The sequence below is a fragment of the Porites lutea genome, chromosome 7 (assembly GCF_958299795.1).
Source record: "Porites lutea chromosome 7, jaPorLute2.1, whole genome shotgun sequence".
In the NCBI taxonomy this organism is placed as follows: domain Eukaryota; kingdom Metazoa; phylum Cnidaria; class Anthozoa; order Scleractinia; family Poritidae; genus Porites; species Porites lutea.
In genome coordinates, this window is record NC_133207.1 from 12617789 (window position 1) to 12640953 (window position 23165).

A 23165-nucleotide genomic window follows, 5' to 3' on the forward strand; every position below is an offset into this window, starting at 1 on the left:
AGGAGTTGCGCGTTTCGCTTTGAGAGATGACAAAGAAGTTTTTTCTTGAAAAGAGACATAAAGGGCAAATTATTATGGGGACAAAAAGGCTATCTAATTATACCACCATTTCTGTTTTTAAAAAGCCGTTTTAATATCTCAAAGTATGTTGATGACTTAAATGGATGACTGTTTGCTGACCAACTTTACCTCTCCTAAGGTTACTGAGCCAGTGGTGACAATTCAAACGCTGGAGGATGACGTATCATTGGAAGGACCAATGAACCAATACCTGAAGGACAACAACATCGAGATGGCGGCTCAAAGGGCTACTGCTGTTTTATCAGTTGTGAATCATGCTCAGCAAAAAGAGCTCAGACTCCGCGATAAAATTATGGTAAGATTAGGCTTTCTCAATCGCGTGTATGATTCCAAATAAATTATTATTACACAATGGAGTCCCTCCTTAAGACCACCCCGTTTTATACGACCGCCTAGTTATACAACGACCAGGCTTTTATGGCCCAACGGTGGCATGGTCGCATTATCGGCGTTTCATTGTATTGGTCTGCAAGATGGCGTCCGATTGACTGGCGTTTATCAGCCATTATTGCTCTTGGGTTAATCTAGAAAAGAAATACAAGGAATAATCCGTTTTAGCCTACTGAAACAGGTGGATAGTGTTTTTGGCGCGCTCTGATTGGCTACTCAATCAGTGAATATCCTGCACTATTCACTGATTCACCTCCAGTTCCTCCGAGCGAGCGACTCCAAACTCGCGTAAGCTGCGAGCAAAATGCCTTCCCGGTTTGCTGCCGTAACAAACAAAGAAATTTCACAACTAATCAAGCAAGCTGTTCCTGAAAAACACGAAGAAGGTGACGAAGTTCGGTTTGGAAGTTTTAACAGGTAAAGCTTTGTCTTTTTGACTTGAATTTATCGATGAAACCGGTGAAAAAAGTTTTTTGTTTACAATGCAAATTAAGCTTAAGTCTTGCGTTATTTTATTTAGTTGACTTGTTCATAAATAAGCTTAAAACTAAATTTAATAATCTTTTTTACAGAATGATTTTAATTACAAAAACAAATCACAACTCCTTTTGAAGAAATTTTCCTGCAAGAGCTAAACAAATGCCTTCAAAAGTTTTATTTGTCGGCAAGAAAAGTCGACGGCCGCGGCTGTTCGGTTATTGCGCGCCAAAATTGTCAACGTTGGCAACCGTAAATGAGTTAAAAATCATCATTTTTGTGCTTAATTGTCTCACTGTTTTAGTATATATAACAATTATTCACCGACACTGAGGTGAATAATTGTTTTAGGGTATACTTAAATTAAACTTTTGAAGGCATTTGTTTAGCTCTTGCGGGGAAATTTCTTCAAAAGGAGTTGTGAGCTTTTCGTATTTAAAATCATTCTGTAAAAAAAGATTATTAAATTTAGTTTTAAGCTTATTTATAAACAAGTCAACTGAATAATTAACAATTATTCCTGAATAATTAACAATTATTCCTGGAGCCCAAAATTGTCCTATTCCTAGGGTGACTCCAACATCCGAGTCTTTGATTGATGTCATCATGACTTCCAATTCAGCCTTAGTTACCGATAGTGGTGTGGTTGAAACACACATTAGCGATCATTATCTGGTTTATGCGGTACTGAATTTCAAGGCGCCGAAACCACTGCCTACTTATGTTATATCTAGAAGTTATAAGAATTACAACTCTGAGAGCTTTGTGAATGATCTTGCCCAAGTGCCATGGTATGAAAATGCTTTGATTGATGATGCTAGTGAAAAAGTAGAACATTTTAATGAGAAATTTTTGGCAGTCCTGGAGCGTCATGCGCCTGTCAGGAAAAGGAAAGTCAGAAATCGGCAATGTCCATTTCTAGATCAAGAGATCAAGGAGCTGATGGATGAGAGAGACCAAGTACACAGAGTTGCTCGTGTGTCGGGCGCTGTTACGGACTGGGAGCATTACCGTTGGTGTCGTAATGAGGTTAAGAGAAGGCTATATGATGCTGAGAGGGTCCATGTTCAAAAGGAGATGAATGGCAATCAGAGTAGTAGTGCTATGTGGAAGGTAATACGGAACTGTATCCCGTCAAAAGAGAAATCGAAACCGGTGTACTCAAGGGATATGACGGAACTGGCGAACGAGTTCAATGAGTTCTTTACTTCTGTGGGGGCAAGGGCTGCAGCTGAATCTAAGAGGCTTGGTTCAGTTAACGTTCTTCCAGCGTATAAGCCCCCCTCATCCAAGAACTTTTTCCAACTAGATGAATTCCGATTCCGCGCAGTCACTACCTTTGAGGTACACCAGATCATCTTGTCTTTTCCTTTAAACAGGGCACCAGGAATGGATAAGTTACACATGAGTGTGATCAAGGATGCCCTACCAGTTATACTTCCAGTTCTGACAGAGCTTATAAATAGATCGCTTTTAACATCAGTTTTTCCATCTGCTTGGAAAGAGTCCGTGGTGATACCGATATTAAAGGAAGGAGATCATGAGGTTGCTAATAACAACCGGCCAGTATCACTGCTACCCGCTCTGTCTAAGATCTGCGAACGAGCAGCTCTTAATCAGTTAACGGAGTACACAACACGTCAGAACTGTTTAACTGAACATCAAAATGGAAACAAGAAGAAGCACTCGACAGAAACACTCCATATTTTCATGTCCGATATGATTCTCGAAGCAATGGATCGAAAACAAGTCACAGCGTTGGTTCTGTTGGACTTGTCAAAGGCCTTTGACAGTATCGAGCATGGGATCCTATTACGTAAACTTCGAGAACTGGGTGTGTCTATACAGGCCATGGAATGGTTTAGAAGCTATCTGACGGACAGGAATCAGCGGGTGAGGATTGGTTGTGAGGTGTCAGATCCTCGCCAGGTAGCTTATGGTGTACCTCAAGGGTCGATCTTGGGACCAGCCCTTTTTAATATATACATCAACGATCTTCCAGCTGTCCCTAACCTGTGCTCACTAAAGAGTTACGTGGATGATTCCCAGCTCTATCTCTCGTTTCCTGTCCAGGAGACAGCCATGGCTGTGGAACATTTATCCGAAGATTTGCAACGGATTGCCGCCTGGTGTTGCACACACAGCTTGCTGATAAATCCAGATAAGACTAAGTTATTGCTTCTTGGAACCCCGCAGATGTTAGCTCGTGTGCCGGAGGATTTTGGAGTTACGCTACTCGGTAAGGAGATTCTACCGTCTCCTTCTGCAAAAGATTTGGGGGTCATCGTGGACTCGCGCCTTAGTTTTGACGAACATGTGACCGATGTTGTATCTAAGTGTACAGGTAGCCTGTGCCAAATCAATCGTGTGAAACATTTGTTTGATAGGTCTACGCTCATAACCATCATAAATTCATTAGTGTTCAGCAAGATTTTCTATTGTTCCTCCATGTGGTCTAGTACAACAAAAAAGAACATTGCTAGGCTTCAAAAAGTTCAGAATTTTGCGGCACGGATTGTGACTGGCACAAGAAAGTATGAGCACATCACGCCGATGTTAAAGGAACTCCACTGGTTGCCGGTTGCTAAGCAACTGGAGGTTAGAGACATTTTAATGGCTTTCAAATGTATAAAGGGATTAGCCCCACCATCCTTGTGTAATAAGTTTTCGACAAGAAGGCAGATGCATACTAGAAATACTAGGAATAAAGATAAACTTCATGTACCATCTTTTAGATCAGCAACAGGTCAGCGATCTTTCTCATATAGGGCTGTTCAGCTCTGGAATGACCTTCCAGAAAGTTTAGCAAACATAGAGTCATTTAATGTTTTTAAGAATGCGATTAAAGGACGTGCCCTTGACGAGTTTTTAAGCCATTGACACTCAATAGGTGTAATTATGCATATTTTATATTTTTTTAAATAGTATGGTAATGTTTTTTCACTTTCAATTATATTGAATTTCTATTGTTCATATTAGATTTTATTGTAATTGGTATGTGAAAACCCATTTTAATTGGATGTACCAATAAAGTTGATTTGAGCCCAAATGGGCTCTGAGGCAATAGCCCATAAGGCCTAAGGCCGAATCGGCTATTGACTCGGAGGCCATTAGGGCGAGAGGAATAACTGTTCTAGTATAATTCAACTAGTTGGTTAAAAATATCGAGAATTAAAAATTTTTAGCTGGTTAAAAGCTAGACTTTAAGCTTTTTTTGCCCCCAAAAGCCCGCGGTTTTCGCTAATAGGGGGCTATAACATATAGCCTAGTAGTAGCTCAACTAATCAGAACGCCGCGTTGATAATAGACCACTAGATGGATTTTACTAAAGTATATTATTCGATCCCCAAAACATTCTTATTTTCGATAAAAGATTAATTCCTGAATAGTCTAGACTGTATTCTTATCTCTGAAAAGGATCACTCGAACGCGATCTAAAGGTGGTTACCTCTGCTCTCCCCTTCATAAGTGTATCTCTAACGCGGTGTAATTTTACTGTCAATAACTCGAGCAACCTTCATTGTGAATATCACGAGAGAATGAGCTCCTATGAATTTATCCTATGTAAGGCAGAGAGTGAACTTAATCTTTCATCGAGTTGATAGCCTTATATGTACACCCTAAAAATAGCATAGCCATAATGGCTCTTGATCACAGTAGATTACGCCTGGAAAACAAATCAGGCCGAATTTTTTGCGTTCGACAAGTTTACTTTACGAAATCTTGCCAACAAGTCTGGGGACGTGTAAACCAACCTTTTATACTTTTTATACATCACATCTGAGGTGAAACAGTACCATGAGGCGCTCTTTTTATCATACAGACCTCGGACAGAAACCGTTAAAAAATGCCGGCGTGTTCTCACTTTTGGCAAGCGCCAAAGTCGACTGTTTAAATTAAGATTAATAGAGTTATACGCGTCAACATAATAAAGAATTTATTATGTTTATTTTTTATCTAATGGTTTTATAACGATATGTAATCTTCCAAAGCGTTTGATACGCGTGGCATTTTGACGACTCCTGCAAGCGATTTTCATAAGCGACTGAAAACAAACGGCACAGCGATTAAAATTGCAAAGACACTACTAACAATCAATAATAACAGGAAAATAATTCGGTGAAACATATACAGAGACAACAATTTTCATTCACGAAGACAAGTATTAAAGTGTCTCTGAAAATCCTTGTTTATTGTTTATGTTTTAAGCCGGCGTCCCGGTGTTTGCTTTTTTCAAAGATGAACTCGAGGCAAGAAAATCGCTCAAAGCTTTCTTTTACAGCCAGAATTATAACTTTGGAACGTTTTCTTTCTATTTGCTGTGAGAAAATATCTGAAGGCTTTTTAAAGTTCTACAAGCTTATCAAACCTGATACTCGGTCAGATCATTGTCTCAAATCTTACAAACGTGCATAAACTAAATAGCCCCATAAACTACACTCGACTTCATTGAATAAGATATAAAAAACAAACATCAAATAAAATAATTACTCAGGCTTACCATTCGAGATGCACTGAAAACTATCAAGTAAGGCAAAAATGGCTTCAGACTTTTTAACCCTCTTACCCATCAAGCAAGGTGAAAAACGAAAACGATGCCATCCGAAATCGGATTTCCGACTTTGACAAGCGACGTATTTCTCAGCCAAAAACCCGATAAACAAATTGGCCATGAATAACAGAAGACTCTTGATAGGAGCTGAATTTCATTTTGTACAATGTTCAGTGGAAAAAGACAGTTAACAACATCACAAGTTGACACAAAACTCAAAGTAAACAAGTTTCAAGATGCTGCATAAATTTTCCGCATGAACTCACCTGCCAAATTTTGACCAATCAGAGCATAAACATTCGACGTAGGGCGTGACCAACGCGTGACCTTGGTGAGAAAAGTCAAAAGCAACTGGCATGTCTTCCCTGCTTGTAAAAACTGGCTGAATCTTAGCTTCCGAGGTCAGTTTGAAATCAAAATTTTAATTGTGCGGCACATATAAAACACAACATATTCCATATAAATTTAAAAAATTAAACTTGAGCCTGCAATCATTTGAAAACTAGTAACTTGTCAGCGGATAACTTCAAAAATAATCAACCTTGATGGGTCGACACCTGAGCCCGCGATACGGTCAGCTGATACTGGTCAGCGGATACCCTGTTTTGACAGCTGTCAATTGATCACATCACTGGTGTGCAATATGTGTGCAATATCAGTCTTCCTGTGCTCCCAAACTAGCTAGAAAGTGTGGGATTGAACATTGGTTTTCCTGTGGTGCGGACGGACGGGCAGCGGGCGGGCGGTGTACGGTCACGTGATTTCAAAATTTTCTGGGATGGGTAGATTTACTTAGCCATGGTGCTCCGCAGGCGCGCTTCGCGCGCCAGAGCTCCGCTACTATAATTGCTTTTATTTCCTTAGATCAAGGATTCAATTGTCAATTCATGGTCGACGGTTAACGTTTCCAGCCTACAAGAAGTATCGCAAGTGTCAGCGGTTGTTGCCAGTGTGGCGGACAGAAGAAATGAAGTCTCAATTGATTCCCAGGTAAATTTACAAGGAAAAGAGAGAATCACAATCCACATACATTTCAGGGCAAAATTAATAAGAAATATCATGAGATGAAAGAGGTGTAAGATCTATTATGCTGTATTCGGCGTTATTATTTTGTATTGTATATTTAGAAAGACTCGACAAACTGCAATTTGTGCCACGTAACAAAATGTTTCCCCCTACCTTTGTTTCACTGTTCGTTATATCTACACAAAATTGGCATGTGGGTTTCTTTAGGTAAGAATATACATGGCTGTACCTTGACACATTCATTGTGCAGGGGTACACCAATCCAAGGTATCAGAACTCTGGAAACAAAATTAATGCTTTTCCCTTTTCCACATTAGGAAAAAACAATTATAATGTTGGACTACATGACCACATTTATGACCCAGGAAACAGGAAAATCGAAACACGGAGAGGAGGAGCTCATAGAACAAACTGGGACCGCTTTACTGAATGGACTGGGGAACTTGTTGGATATTACTTCTCACGAGGCAAGGGATGGCAACAGCGTGGATGAAGAATCATTGTTTGTCAGTACCCCTGCGAGAAGAGAAAAGGTAAAAATACACTATTCAAGAACCATCGTCAGTTATAATCGATAGACATCAAAATAAAGGATTTAAAAATTCAGTGGTACAGGCCCGAAGCGATCACTTGACATTTGGTGAAATGCTGCTCTTTCTAGGTTACCAATTTCCAAAGTGAAACAACCCCTTGGAATCAAACACAAAATAATCATCGGACATAAATATGACGGAGATTTCGACGCATACGTTCTTTGCCTTATTACTAAATACTGTATTTCCGAGAAAACTATGCGAAGTCTTGGGTAAATGTATTTATTTCTTACTTACAGTCTATATAATATAGTATTGTTTAAATCTCTAGAGTAAATCATATTCAACACAAATCCTGGACCTTGTGAATCGCGTTGGCAGCAATGTGGAGGCTATAAAAGAACTCTATGAAAAACCAAGCGTTCTTAAGACCCGGACCCTGTCCATGGTTGTTGATCGTCAAATTCCCTCTAGAATTGGCGGCAAGGCTTTGGAGGACGAGAGCTCTAAAGTTGTCATACCGTCTATTGAACAGCTAGTAGGAGACGATGGAAATCTCGGGCAGTATCTATCAAGTCAGGTAAGTCTTCCCAAAAAATTTTCAAAGATTAAATTTTTCGAAATAATCCATGTAGCGTAACCATGCTGTACTCAATTTTTTTGACTTAAGGGGGAATTACGGTTGGTTTTTTGAGGAAATGATGTTGATTTAGGAAGGAAATAAATTAGGGTAGAAATGGTATACACACAAACCAGTGAGTCCGGTAGTTGGATCAGAGGCACCTTGTTGTGGTGGTGGACCATTTGGTAATTGTCTACTAATTATTTACTTCATATTTTAATAATCTTTAACAACCCCCAAATCCAATATTTTCCCAAGTTCCCATCATTTAATTCAAGGGAATTAAAACAGCATAACGTACATAATAGAATTGAGAACAGGCAATACATGCAACAGATAAGATGATAGAACTGATGTCTTGACAACCGAAAACACAGCAGGGTTGTCAGTAGAACAATACAGAGGACCTAACAATACAAAACCAAAAAAAAAAACAATGAGTTTGCAATTGAACAACAAAATCCAATAGTAGAGAGCTGAATGAGGCTGAGTAAAGGTGGAGTACTCTTTCAAGTAACCTATTGCTTTATTATTTTTATCAATCTTCAGTTAGTGACATTTAAAAGCAACCCTTACACTTGGGACAATAGTGCCAGTGACATCAAATCTGTTGTTCTTGACTTTGAACTGAAAGACGAAAATGGCCACAGAATCAATATCTACAACCTCGAGCAGGAAGTGGAACTTTTTCTGTCTCCAATTAACCAAAATGTAGAAAAAGTGAAGGAATACTTCGTAAAGCCAAGCAACAACGGAACGATGCAGCTCCACAAGTTGGAGTTTCCAGGAGCCGAGTATGCTATCTCCATCAGAATTGTTCCTATAGGTAATGAAACCCTTAAGCTATATTTACGGTACGCGCAGAGACCGACGCTCACGAATTACAGTTTTACAGCGACTGTTCCAGACTACAGCTCTTGCAATTATTCCGTGGAGAAAGGCTATACAAACTGCACTTCTGACATTTTTACGGTGACTGTCTCCTCTGCTACAACGGGACATACAGGGCCGCACTACCTGGGTGTAGCCAATGAAAGACTTTCTAATCAAGAAAAAAGCAATAGCAGCTCACGAGGTCAAATGAAGCGCGTAAGGCGAGATTGCTCGCATAATGGTCGTCAAAAGAGATCCTGTGTAGGTGTGAAGGATCCCCCAACCACTCCTCCCCCAGTTTTGGTAATAACGCAACCATACAACGCAGGTACGGATGTAAATTACACTTTACAGGTGAGCATGGCGACATGTCAGTATTGGAATGTTACTGCGCAAGCGTGGACCACGGAGGGATGTAAGGTAGGTCATACAGGTCTTATTTGATAGCAAAGTCAAGGCTTATTTCATAACTAAATTCTTAAAATATTACCCTGGTAAATGTCGGATGAAAATTAATTTAACACGAGAATTATCTGAGGCATTAAAAAGCATAGAGCATATTTTAAAGAAACCCGTACAGCCCAAGCCTTAATGGTTGTGGGAAAGAATAACAGAGCTGAATACTTACAAATGGTCGACAATTTAGATCCAGGTAATTTTCTATCGCCACTTAGGTAGTACAAAACCACTGACAGTAAAATGGGATGTTTAATAAAAACCCATTCTTGCTGTAATCTTTAACTCCTTGATTGTTTTGTTTGAAACTAGGTTGGACCAGACTCTAGCCCCAGAGCTTTACATTGTCTGTGTAACCACTTATCCTCGTTTGGTGGAAACTTTCTTGTGGCTCCAAACCCAATAGACTTCGATTACGTGTTTAAACAGTTTCCTAACATCTTCGATTCTGGAAACGTGGTTGTCTTAGCGACCGTGTTGTCCATCTTTGGTTTGTGGTTTATTGGGCTCCTTATTGCCAGACGAGCTGACGAAAAGGATGCATATAAGGCAAGTGATTTGTCCACCTTCCCTACTTATCACATTCGATCAGATTCCACGGGACGTATGTTTCCAAAGATCAGAGAACTTTCCAAAACATACCCGGTATTCGGGTAACTTCTGACTAATCACTGTTATTCTTTTTGTGTTCTTTTGACAGGCAGTTGAAAATCTTCGCCTTCAAATGGAAGGGGGACGCATGTTTGAGTTATCAGTGTATACTGGTATATGGAGAGGATCCGGTACATCAGCCAACGTCGCTATGATCATATACGGGGAGGAAACTCGCAGCGAAACTCTACATCTATTCGACAGATATACCGACAAAAAACTGTTTGCTAGAGCAAGCATCAATAACTTTTTGATTTCTCTACCAGATAATCTGCTGTCTCCGATCATGATCAAAATTTGGCACGACAACTCCGGTAATAACCCATCCTGGTACATCAGTCAAGTTGTAATAAGGGACCTGGAATCAGAAGAAAAATGGTATTTTCTTTGCAATCGGTGGCTTGCAGTTGGTAAAGAGGACGGGGAGGTCGAAGCTGACATACCACTCGCAAGTGAAAGAGATCTCTCCAAGTTCAAGTACAAGTTCTTCACTCGGGCGTCAAAGAGTTTAAGCGATAGCCATTTGTGGCTTTCTGTTGTGACCAGGCCACCTCATAGCCCATTTACACGTGCACAGAGACTTTCATGCTGTGTCTGCGTGTTGTTAACTGCGATGCTCACAGGGGCAATGTTTTACCAGTTTGGTGAAAAACAAGAGGACACGCACAAGTTTGGTCCACTCAGATTCAGTTTAAACCAGCTTGTCATAGGCGTCCAAAGTGCTTTGATCGTTGTTCCTTTAAACTTAATGATTGCAACTATATTTCGAAACATCAAGGTTTCAAACGACCAAGAACGGACATCACGTTATGGGCAAAATGAAGGCTCAGTTGTTACTAGTTCTTACAATACTAATTTAAACAAACGCCCTGGGTGTCTTCCACATTTCTTTGTATATATTGCCTGGTCACTTTGCATTCTTTCTTCGCTTGCAGCAGGGACATTCATCATATTCTATAGCGTTCATTGGGGAAAAGAAATAGCTAACCAATGGCTTACGTCCGCTTTGATCTCTGTTATCCAAGATATAGCAGTCATGCAGCCAATAAAAGTTATCGCTTTGGCTTTATTTCTTGCACTGATCCTCAAGAAACCACCCGAGGAAAAGACCGCACAATCTTTTCATGATTCCACTTTAAGCGATGACCAAAGCATTAAAGTTATAGCCCCGAAGGGAAACGAACTCACCACAGCAAGGAAAACGAGGGAAAGCGTTGTAGAGACCGTCAGTACTCTTGCTGAGATCGTGATGTTTTTAGTGTTTGTTATTTGTCTCTTTCTGGTAGTGTATGGTAATCGAGGATACAGTCGTTACCGACTAACAGCCAGTCTCGAGAACATTTTTAAGGAGTCATTTGAAGAGGTGAAGGTCCCTAGAAATGTTTGATAAAGCTCCTTATAATTAATAGTGTGACGGTGATATTTTCACTATGCTAGAGTAGAAGTGGCAAAAAGCGTGGAATGGAACTGAAAGGGTGGGAGAAGTATTCCAAAACGATTGCTTCAGGCATTGAGAATTGCACACTGGGAAGGTCTTGTTGGTGGTCGCTAAAACAAAGCATTGCAGTTATTTCCGTTGCCCAAATGCCCAATGCCAGATTGCTAATGACCAGTTGCCGAAGCAACCCTTGTTGAACTAGGTATGGATGTGGAAATAAAAAAATCAAGGACGAGACTAAAATTGCAGCGACTCAGCTACAAGCTGAAATTGAAGAAATTTTCTGAAAGTTTGCCGATGCCTCTTTTATCGGCCACCAAAAAAAGTATTAATTTTCAGGGAATATTTGTGGCTTTTGTCTTCAAGGTTGATTCTACAGATGCATTCTGGGGTTGGATCGAGGAGTCATTCATTCCTGGAATTTATGACACTACGTGGTATAATGACCAAAGTTTTGTTGCTCCGGAGGGATTTCTAAGCACTCGAGAAGCATTCTTGGTGGGCATGCCTAGATTCAAGCAAACTAGAATTAAAGAAGGTAGGGTTTAGTAAGAGATAGTTAGGTAATTAACACAGACACTGATAGATAACGGATAGGCCATAAAAACTCGCTTCTTGATCACAAAGCCTCGTCGCAATAATAGACTTTCTCCAGTGTCTCTAGCACAAAAAAAAATCCAATATTATCGCATCGTACCTTTTTGCTGCCGAAGCGTACATGTAAATAGCAAATTGTAAATACCTCATTTTCCGCTCCCCTCAGGGCTTTTCAGGTAAAATTGTTAATATCTCATTATCTACTCCACTCAAGGCTTTTCAGGGAAAATTTACAACCCTAGTTGGGGGACTTTTGTCCGACTTCTTTTGGCGCAGTTTACAAGTAATGGAGGGAAGTAAAGAGTTATAAATACCCCCTTACGTGGACAAAGTCCCGTATTCTTTTGAACCAATGTGGGTTCTTTAACGTCCCAAAGAATGTATTATGCGTGCACAGGTTGTGAAAAGGGGCCTACTGTTTATCGTCCTTATCCCAGAAAACTAGAAATTTCTCCTCATTCATTTGAAGGACCTGTGTATTGTTCCAGCTGGTGTTTGAACCAGCGGCCTCCCGCTCGACAGAACGTTGCCTGCGCGCAGACGTCCAGTTTCCTCACGCACGCAGGCTAGGCAGAACGGCGCTTATCCAGCTAAGCTTATCTTGCAACCGTTAAGTAGAATCTCTTCGACGAGCCTAATTCACAGTCCCTAAAGCTTGTAGAGACGTGAATATCATGTTCATTTCTGTTCATTTCTTCTTTTAGTAAAAGCATGCAAGACTGCTAAAGTTTACTCGGAGGTAGAAGCCATTTTCGGGCGATGCATTCCACTATATTCACCACATAATGAAGACGATACACGTTTTAATCTACCTGGGTGGGTACCAGTGACGAATATAAGTAAATATCACTCTGTATATGAATTGCTGAGACTCTGCCCGAAGCCTTGGCGGTATAATACATCAGTGGAGCTTGATACTCTGTCATATTCCGGAAAGCATGCTAAGTATGAAGGTGGAGGATACATTGCTGATCTCGGCTACAATTCTCGAACAGCGTCTCGAGTTGTTCGTAACTTGGAAAGCAACGATTGGATTGATGAAAAGACCGCAGCTGTCTTGATAGAATTTACCGTTTTTCAGCCTTCGACGTCTTTGTTTAGCGTGGCAAAGCTTCTTTACGAAGTTATTCCAACTGGAAAACCAGAAACCCGTGCACGTTTTCACACGCTTTCCATATATGGCACTTCTGATCCCAGGCTGCGTTCTCTCTTCGTTGCCTGTCATATTATCCTGTTAATTTTAGTCGCTTATTTTCTTATACTCGAGGCTGTAAAGATTTATCGCCAACGCTGCTCGTACTTTGTATCATTTTGGAACTGGATGAATTTGCTTCAACTTGTCTCAGCAATCATAACAATTGCATTCTTCTTTTTCAAGGAGAAGTATATTTCATCGTTTGTAAAACGAGTACAAGCGAACCCTTTCGAGACAGTGAGTGTTGACTACGCCCTCTTCTGGTCCGATCTGGAGCTACTTGTATTGTCAGTAGTTGTGTTCGTTGTCACCGTAAAATTTCTACGGCTAATTCGGTTCAACAGACACGTCTGTCAAATGGTTGCCTCCCTCAAGATTTCGTCGCCTAACGTGGCGTCCTATTCTGTTCTGTTTTTCATTAACCTGATCTCGTTCGCACTCCTTGGATATCTTGTGTTCGGGAATGACAATATATCGTACCATTCATTCATAGACGCATTGGGCACCCTTATTCAAAAGTTCCTTGGAGATGAAGTATATTTTTATGAACTTCAGTACAGTAACCGTATCTTGGGTCCAACGTACATAATCAGCTTTATGCTTAGCATGACATTTATCCTCATCAACATGTTTTTGGCGATTCTAAACGACTCCTATGAAAGCGTCAGGGAACTTTCGGGCGGTAAATTTGCAGACGCAGAGCTTGGTGATTTCATCAAGGAGTACTACTTAACGAGAATCCATCGCTTGCATGAAATACTGAAGCGAAGGCTTGGAAATGTTGGCTTTAGACATAAACTCTATGACAGGTCTAGAAACGAATCGAAATCACAGATAAAAGGAGACAGTGTTGGTAGTTTCACGTCATTACCTTCTGATTACCCTGCCATCGTTGAAACGTGGGATCCTGTAAACTCTTCATCTTCTAAGCTTGCCTTACTAGAAAATGAGAAGACTGCTAAGTGTGTAATCAGCACTGAAGCTATCTATGTTAATGAGGTAGCCATGGAGGGAGATCAACCTGATTTCGAAAGTAAGCCGCCCTCTGTCGCATCTGATGACGGTTCTAACGAAGAACTTTTAGATCTCTTGGGTGATTTACCCGAGGCTTTACTCGCGCCAACGATAGCTTCGCAAAAGACTGTGTCTAATGAAGATTTCATAGATCTGTTGGGAGACCTTCCTGAGTCCATGGTAGATGACGATGAGACAATCGATAATGTTCGCAAGCGGCTTGCTGATGTTGGTGCAGTTGTGAGGCTTAACAAAAATACCCTCAGAAGATTTTCAACGACCGGAGACAAATACATTGTGCAGACTAATGTTCAGATGATGGGACCGTCCGTTGCTTTAACCTTAAGACCAAGGCTAGAAAGTAAACCACTTGTCATCCCGAAATGATTGACTACAGTTACATTTTTGGTCTTATTGAAAACACAATGTAGTTTGAGAAGGTCATAATATTTAATATTCATATTTTAGGAACTTGATTATGTTCAACTCAAGATATATTTAAAATGGATGTGTAGGTTCAATTACGTTATGGAAGTAATCTCAATTCTTTCCTATCTGTTCATTGCAAACGTCACCTGTTAACAGTTTTCACGCAATAGTGAAATAAGTTTTAGTAAGGCCAGATCACTCTGTGGAGGGATTGAAAATATGTGAAAAGCAGCAAGAAAACTTACTGACTGTCACATTGTATCTTGCTGAGGTGTCCCACTAAGAAGAACCATGCTCCCGTGCATATTATTTCAGAAAACACAACATCGTTTTTAATCTTTTTGTTCTGTTATTTTGGGAAATTGTGGTCTAAGGAATTTTTGCCGGTTTCCCAAATTGTTGGGCTATATATGGGAATTTACCTGATTTCCAGTCATGTCATTGGGGGAATTTTTCCAGCTAAATACCTTCACTTACAGTTGCGCCGAAACGTTTTCTCTGTAGACTACGAGCAGTCCCTCATCAGGGATAGTTGAGAGGGTGAAAAAAGCAAACACGCGTGAAAATTGTCACGCGGGGAAAAGCGGAAATTGTTTTAAGGAGCTTATTTTCTATCTTCTCTCCGCGAGTTTCTCCCTCGCGGGTGGCGATTTTCGTGTGCATTCGTGATTTTGCTCGCTCGTAGTATATTTCCCTCGCATTTCCATGAATTTGGACGACCAGACAAGGAGCCTATGCTCTGGTGGAGGGGACCACCAGTTAAAGAAAACAGCTGTTAACTCACAGTTTACCCAGTTGACCGAGTTAGATCTCTGTTGAGCATACGCTGCATGTTGCTAGGATAGAGACCTAATAGCCGTTCCCTTGGTTTAGCGAGCTCTGTTATGACCATCGGTTTATCAATCAACAGATAGTCGTACTCGAAAAACCTGCTTGACTAGACCAGATTCTAGAAGTTTGGGCTGCGGCGACTTCAAAGACTTAACGCGATTCTGTTAGAGCCTCCTTTTATCTCCTCACTGAAGAAGGCAAATAGAGGCTCTGCTCGCAGGGCGCCAATTATAGTGGATAATAGAATGATTAAGACGATAGGAAAGGATAGTTTGAAAAAAAAAAAAACATTCTTTTATGCCCTCTATTAATTAGACCTAGGATCTTGTTGGCCTTATTCGATATTCTATCGTTATGAGTGTCCAAGACAGACTGCAATTGGTTAGATGTTAGCTCCAGGATATTATTATTTAAGTGTAAGTCAGAGTGAATAATTGTTTTCCTTTTAGTAATTTGCATTAGTTTATATTTCTTCACGTTAAACTCCGTGAGGTTTTGTTGACTATATGAATATAAATTGTTGAGATCTGACTGAAATACGGAATGATCAGCTGGACAGTTTATAATCCTGGATGTTTTGTAGTCGTCAGCATATAATGACAGACAGTTCCCAGGTATTACTACTTCATGCAAATCACTAATAAAAATTACAAAGAACAAACGGCCCAATAAGGAGCCCTGACGTACGCCCGATGGAATAGCACACCATGTGGAACTCATTCCTTCAATAACAACTCTCTGTTCTCGGTCGGTGAGATAATCCTTACACCAATTCAAAAGCGCACTGGATCGGAGATACCAAAATCACACCAATTATGCAGCAGGGTATTATGTGCCACTCTGTCAAAAGCCTTTTTAAAGTCCAGGTAAACAACGTCCACCTGTTTACCCTCATCTAAGGTCTTTGACCATTGATGGTCTGACAGAACTAACTGAGTAGCACATGAACGTCCCCTCACAAACCCAAGCTGCCAATCTGTCAGATAGGGAGCCACATGCGAATATACAGCATTATACACAATCCTCTCTTGACATTTACTCGGAATGGGTAGTAATGAAATAGATCGATAATTTTCGACTACATCTAGCATCAGCTTTAAAAACAGAAATAACATTAGCTCTTTCATTCTCTCCAGCATCATTTTGAACTGAGGTGGACAAATCAAAAATTGAATCCGAGAAATAAGAGGGCCAGCCGCAGAACAATTGTTTGTCAAAAGAACTTAATTCAAGATATTTCCAAAGCTCCATGATAATGCACTTCTAATGGAACCAGCAAGACGCTTAAGTGTCATATTTCTTTAATGATTTTACTGTAAAATCCATGTGTGCCATCATCTGTTGTTAATGACCTATGATCTCAAATTTACGCTCCTCTGAGAACGCGTCCAGTATACGATGGCTGCTCAGAATAAGGGCGTTACAACACAGGTAGCCCAAGCTCGAAATATGTGCATCGGCGAGCATCGGCATTGTTGCGTAACATTCAAAATATAAGAATGTGTATGGGAGAAAAAACCTATTGTTTCTGTAACCAACGAAAATGAAAGGATTTCAATAAAAAACAGTTCGAGAGAAAACCGTTTACATAAAAACCCATAAAACGGCCATTAATCGGCCCGTGGACCACACAGCAGAGATGTAAGACACATTTTAAGTAAGGTAAGCTGTTTTTTATTGAAATCCTTTCATTTTCGTAGGTTACAGAAACGATAGGTTTTTTTTCCCATACAAATCCTTATATTTCGAATGTTACGCAACAATGCCGATGCTCGCCGATGCTCATATTTCGAGCTTGGGCTACCTGTGCTTACAAAGACAATAGACCTTTTTAACGATACGACGGCCATATTGAATTAATTCGATTTAAGGAGTATTATAGGATGCCCAGGGGGCATGAGCACCTTTCCTTTCTATTTTTGAGCGCTTTTCGGGACATTTTTTCTTAAAGTTTTCTTAGAATAAGATTCTAATGGGAAAAAAGACCCTTGTGCCGTGTTTGGATGTAATAATGATCGCCTTTTTCTAGTTTAGTATTAGAAATATGGTGTTTCACTGTATGTTTCTCTGGAAAAAGGCGATCATTATTACATCAAAATACGGCACAAGGATCTTTTTCATTATTAGAATCTTATTCTAAGAAAACTTTAAGAAAAAATGTCCCGAAAAGCGCTCAAAAATACAAACGAAATATGCTCATGCGCCTTTGGCATCCTATAATACTCCTTAAATCGAATTAATTCAATATGGCCGCCGTATCGGTAAAAAGGTCTATTGCAAGTGTTTATGATCTACGTCCCAATATTATACCTGCCAACTTTTTCTGAGTCAAATGCGTGAGATTTTCACCTTGTCATGACCGGGATTTCCGGAAACGTCCCGGCGACTTCCGAAGATTTCCGACGAATTTCCGAAGACTTCCGAACGTTGCCGAAAATGTCTGCAGATGACATTTGAGCACTTCCGAAGCTACTTAAAAGACGACACTTTTAGCGTGCTTTGATATGATTTCGTTAGAACACAAAAAAGGACACAAAGTCATCATGTGTTAAGAACAATTTGTCCAGATTTGTTTGTCAGGCGTGACAAATTGTCCTTGATGCGTGAGATCGATGTCTTTAGTCCACAGGCGTAACCGCTGAAACTTAATCGTTAACAAACATTGCGCAACTTTTACAAAACTCGTTTAAGCGGACACTAACCTGCGAGCAAGCTCTCCTATTTAGGCAAGCGCAGAGAGCCTCGCGAGAAGGTTCCGAAGGTGTCCGCTTAATAGAGGTTTCATTGTATTCTGAAGGTATAAATTTTGATTAGCTTAATGGTTGGCAATGTTGGACTCTGGCCAGCAAAAACGTTTGAGTGGAGAAGAGTAACACAAGACTTGAGAAAAGCCAAGTACCACTTGAAATGCTTGCATTGGTGGCATCTGAGTTCGCGAATTTAGCAAAAATATAATGATTCTTTATTGATAAATTAGTACACAAAGCACAACGTTAACGATAATAAGATGCCAAACCTAGAGGCTTATATGGCGTAGGTCAGAGAGTTACAATGTGCTGCTAAGTTACAATGAGAATAAAAATTAATAAGTACAAAATTTACAGAGAAAAGGAAAACTATTACAACATATAAAGAATTATTACTGCATATAAAGCAAAATAAACATAACAATTAATGATAGTGTGCAAAACGTAATAAAGAAAAGAGTTTGAAGGGAGAAAAAAAATAAAATAAAAATAATAATAATAAAAATTTTTTAGCCTAACTAAGTTTAAACTTATAATGATTGAAAATAATCTCTCAGTTTATGTTTATAACTAGAAAGAGTAAGTGAATGACGAAGTGAGAGAGGAAAGTCATTCCAAATTTGAGGACCCTGTACCCGAAGAGAAAAAGAATATATGTGAGTATGAAGATGTAAGTTGTCTTTTTGCCTGGAGGGATATTGATGACAATCAGAGTTAAGAACGAAAAGAGATGAAAGAGAAGAGGGCAAGAGCTTCTGCATGTGAAGGAAAACAAAGCAAGAAACTTGGTACTTATAAATATTAAATATGTTGAGTATTTTGAATTTGTTAAAGAGCGAGTAAGTATGTGCACGTGGTGGAGAATGAGTAATGATTCTTAAAGCTTTACTCTGAAGACGGAAAAGGGATCGTAAATGAGAAGAGTATGTGGATGCCCAAATAATAGAGCAGTATTTAGGATATGGGAGTATTAAAGAGTTGTATAATGTGCAAAGAGTATTAGAAAGGAAAAACTGTCGTGATTTGATAATAATCCCAGTGGATTTGGCAATTGTGGAAGAAATCGCTTTTATATGAGCCTGCCATGAGAGGTTTTGATGGATGATAACACCTAAGAATTTTGTGTGTTCTACTCTACTAATACTATTCTTATCAATGTTAATAGAAAGACCATCAAGATTTATTTTCTTTCTTGCAGGGTGAAACAAAATAAATTTAGTCTTGCCGGGATGTAAAGTTAGCTTGTTAGCTTTGAACCAGGTAGCCACAAAAGAAAGTTCATGGTTCACAATTTTGGTTAGTTCAGAGATATTTTTGTGTTGAAAGAAAATATTAGTGTCGTCTGCAAAAAGGATGAATGAGAGATAATTAGAGCATGAAAAAATGTCATTAATGTATATAAGAAATAAAAGTGGCCCTAACATAGATCCCTGTGGAACACCACATTTAATTGAAAGCAGTGGAGATTTCCAGGAATCAATTTGAACATATTGAGAGCGAGAGAGGAGATAGCTATGCATCCAGTTAAAAGGTGTGCCTCGAATACCATAGAAGTGTAATTTATCTAAGAGGATGGAGTGATTAACGGTATCAAATGCCTTCTTTAGATCAATGAATATGCCAATTGTGAATTTGTTCTTCTCAAATGAATCAAATATTTTATTAGTAAGTTCCAGTATTGCCATAAAAGTAGAATGTTTCTCTCTAAACCCATACTGATGATTATTGAGTATGCTATGTTTAGTGAGATAGTCCATTAGACGACGGTACATGGCACTCTCAAGGATTTTAGAGAAGCAAGGTAAGATTGAGACAGGCCTATAATTAGTGAAGTTAGTGCTATTTTCACTTTTGAATATGGGAAGTACTTTGCTGATTTTAAGCTTATCAGTCACAATGCCAGTTGAAAAGGAGATATTGCACATTTGAGAGAGGGGAGATGCCAAGAGATCAATAGATGCCTTAATCACATTAACATTAATACCGTCCACTCCCTCACTGTTACTACTCTTCAGAGAGGGCACTTTATTGATAATTTCATCAGGGGTAGTAGGTGAAGCAAAGAAACTATCACTAAAAGAACCACTCAAATATGATTTGTGGTCAACAGTGGAGTGGGGAATTTTAGTGGCAAGAGAAGGACCAATGTTAGTAAAGAATTCATTAAACTTATTAGCAATTAATTGAGGGTTGTTAATAGTGTTACCTCTGTTGTCCCTCATGGCAGTAGGTCCATAACTGGAATGTTTAGAAGAGATAACGGATTTAATTAAGGACCAGGTTTGTTTTAGTGATGAACATATAGAAGACAATTTATCATGGTAGTGCTTTTTCCTACATAGTTCTATTAGATAGTTGTATTTGTTACGGAATTTGGTATATATAGCTTTAATTGTTAGCTGGTGTAGGATTATTACAATATTGTTTACAGAGAGCGTACTTCCTACGACAGGAGTTTTGTTGCCCTGAGGTAAACCAAGGTTTGGGTTTTGAATTTTCTTTGACAGTGTTAATCTTAACAGGAAAGCATGTTTCATAGATTGGATAAAGACAGTCCATAAAAGAATTGTACAATGCCTTTGAAGAGGAAGATTGTGAGAAATCCCAATTAATAGAACAAAGATGGGAACGAAAATTTTCAATGTTATGAGTAGTTATAAGAGGTTTATGATAAACTGAAGATTTAGTTTTAGGTTTAAGGGAACAATTAGTGATCTGAAATATAGGTAAGTGATCAGAAATGTCAGATCAAAGGATACCACTAAATTTGTGATTGTCAAGGTCATTGGAGAAGATGTTATCGATCAAAGTAGCTGAATGAGACGTGATCCTTGTTGGTTTAGAGATAAGAGGATAGAAACCACTGGAATACATGAGATCAATGAAATCATTAGTAGGGACATGTGGGTCAGCATTAAGAATATTGATGTTAAAGTCACCAAAAAGGAAACATAATTTGTTCTCAAAGCCAATTTTAGAAAGGACTTGTTTAATTTTATCATTAAAGATTTCAGTCAGAACGTTAGTTGGTTTGTATAAACAGCCCAAGATGACATTTTTCTCACTATTTGGTTGGACAATTTCAACAAAAACAGATTCAAGGACACAATGCATAGATTCAAGGTCACACCTTTTCTTGTATTCATAAGTATCACAAAGAAATATGCCAACACCACCTCCTGATCCAAGAGGTCTGGGTTTAGAAATAAAATGGTAACTAGGGATACTACACAAATCATTAGAAGTGGTGTCTAGCCAGGTTTCAGAGAGGCCAATGGCTGAGAAAGATGTATTTAGGGTGGAGAGGTATTCCTCTAGGTCAACAGAGTGTTTTTTAAAGCTGCGTATATTCAAGTGAAATAGTGAGAAGCAGTTGGAGTTAGAGGAGTCAGAGAACAGATCATTTAACTGTCTACTGTTCATATCAGTACATCTAGACAGTAAGTTAGAAGTTGATGAGAGCATATTGATATCTGGATCAAGGTCAGAGTTGTGAAGAAGTTGATAAGTATCAGGGTCTTCCAAGAACGGATTAAAATATTTAGTTCCCAAATAAGAGCCGTCAAAATTGGCAGAAGATTGAAGATCTAACAAGGCAAACTAGAAATCGGTATCACTATCAAAATGATTAAAAGGAAACGTGTCAGAGAGGCAGCTAGGACAATACCAGTCATCATGAGAATGCGTCAAGTCATTATATTCTGAAAGAGAAAGTGGGGTACATTTCAGATGTGTCCATAAGTGACAAATATTGCAAATTTGATTTTTAATTTACATTATATGTGCCTTTTAAGCCAAATTTCGCATCAAAAATATAGAAATAGGTTTCATAGTTAATCATTAATAACTATTTAAATGACAACTGACAAAAAGCCTAAAATTTAACTGACAACTGAAAAATGGCCGAAATTTTAAATGACAACGGACATTTTTACCCCGCACCCCATCCAAACCCTCAATATCGTTTTGTTTTGACAGGGAGATTGTGAAAACATAAAATGTATTAACACATTAACTCTTGCCTACGGCTTCTATGAAGAGCATAGTTGTGAAATGCTTTGATCTTGCACGTCACATTTATTTGCTGTGTATTTAGAGCTGATGGCAAGTATTTCTGTTTGCAAACCAGCCAAATAATTTAGAATTATCCCTAATGTATTCGACAGGCTTGCATTTTTTTTACACGAAGGGTACATTCTTGCTTGTCTTCTCGAGATATTAACCCTGCTTTTGGTCGCTTCTGTTTTTCATGGCTAAATGAGACGACTAGAGGTCGCTTAAACTGGAAATGATTAAACCTTTCGTTAAGGTTCTGTTTTTCCAAGAAATGGTTATTGCTTGTTAATTGATCTGAACTAATTTCAAATTTTCTTTGACACTGAACTATCTTCTTGTTTCGACCTCGTTGGCTTTCTGTCGATTTACTTGGAGACAAATATTTTTCATGCGCGGCTCATTACGGGAAATTTGATCCCGACATGCTTATGTCAGTTTAACACGTTACCCTGTCAAAAAAAAAATGATAAAAAGAAAGAAAGAAGGTCTGAAAGAAAGATAAAGAAGAGTTCCTATTCCTTTTCTAGATATTCAAATTTGACAGAATTCGCTCAATTGTCGACGAGTGAAAATAAATCACCATTTCTCTTGTGGTGGAAACTATGATTCAGTAGTTTTTACCATGACAAAGGCTAAATGACCCCGAGAAGAAACTTGACAGAATGAAAATAGGCAACTGACGTAAGAAGGGGTGTGTTACCAATTAAGTGTTTTGACAGATCAAAACCCCTAAATTACAATAACACAAGGACAAGGTGCGAGTTTGGGCCAAATGAAATGCTTTAATCGTAACTGGCTGAAATACAACAGCATGAAAGGAATAACCTCAAACCCAAGGGGAAAGAATGTGGAAGTGGAAGGAAAAAAAAATAAAATGAAATGAAAAAGGGGGGAAAATTAACGAAGAGATAAATGAGCAAGCCGGGAAGAAATGGAGTGTAAAGTGCCAAGTTTCTCCTATGTGGAAACCTTGAGATAAATTAAACAGGCGCCGCTTCGCCAATCGCCCTGCGCTTTAATCAGCTCAGTAGAAGCGACACAATTGGAAGCAAAAGTAGCACGAAAACTCCGGGAAAAGAAAAAACCTGGGTTAAGACCTACAGAAACTACGCAAGCTTTGAAAAACTGATAGAAATGCGCCGCGAGGGTAGGCCGAAGGCTGGCACCTTGCGAAACAAGAAACAGAGGCGCTGGCAC

The 23165-nt window shown here is 39.2% G+C and overlaps 1 protein-coding gene across 5 annotated transcripts in view; it reads left to right on the forward strand.

Annotated features, from left to right (window-relative positions):
* LOC140942712 (polycystin-1-like protein 2) overlaps nucleotides 1–15826 on the forward strand; it is a 41117-nt gene extending 25291 nt beyond the window's left edge. For all 5 annotated transcript variants that reach the window (XM_073391680.1, XM_073391683.1, XM_073391682.1 and 2 more), the window contains 9 exons: nucleotides 200–376; nucleotides 6365–6490; nucleotides 6844–7059; nucleotides 7391–7639; nucleotides 8231–8974; nucleotides 9323–9563; nucleotides 9715–11024; nucleotides 11466–11637; nucleotides 12401–15826. In XM_073391680.1, coding sequence (XP_073247781.1) covers nucleotides 200–376; nucleotides 6365–6490; nucleotides 6844–7059; nucleotides 7391–7639; nucleotides 8231–8974; nucleotides 9323–9563; nucleotides 9715–11024; nucleotides 11466–11637; nucleotides 12401–14292 — 5127 coding nt within the window. In that variant the 3' untranslated portion in view covers nucleotides 14293–15826. The remainder of the gene's footprint in view (nucleotides 1–199; nucleotides 377–6364; nucleotides 6491–6843; nucleotides 7060–7390; nucleotides 7640–8230; nucleotides 8975–9322; nucleotides 9564–9714; nucleotides 11025–11465; nucleotides 11638–12400) is intronic.
* Nucleotides 15827–23165: the final 7339 nt, after the last annotated feature.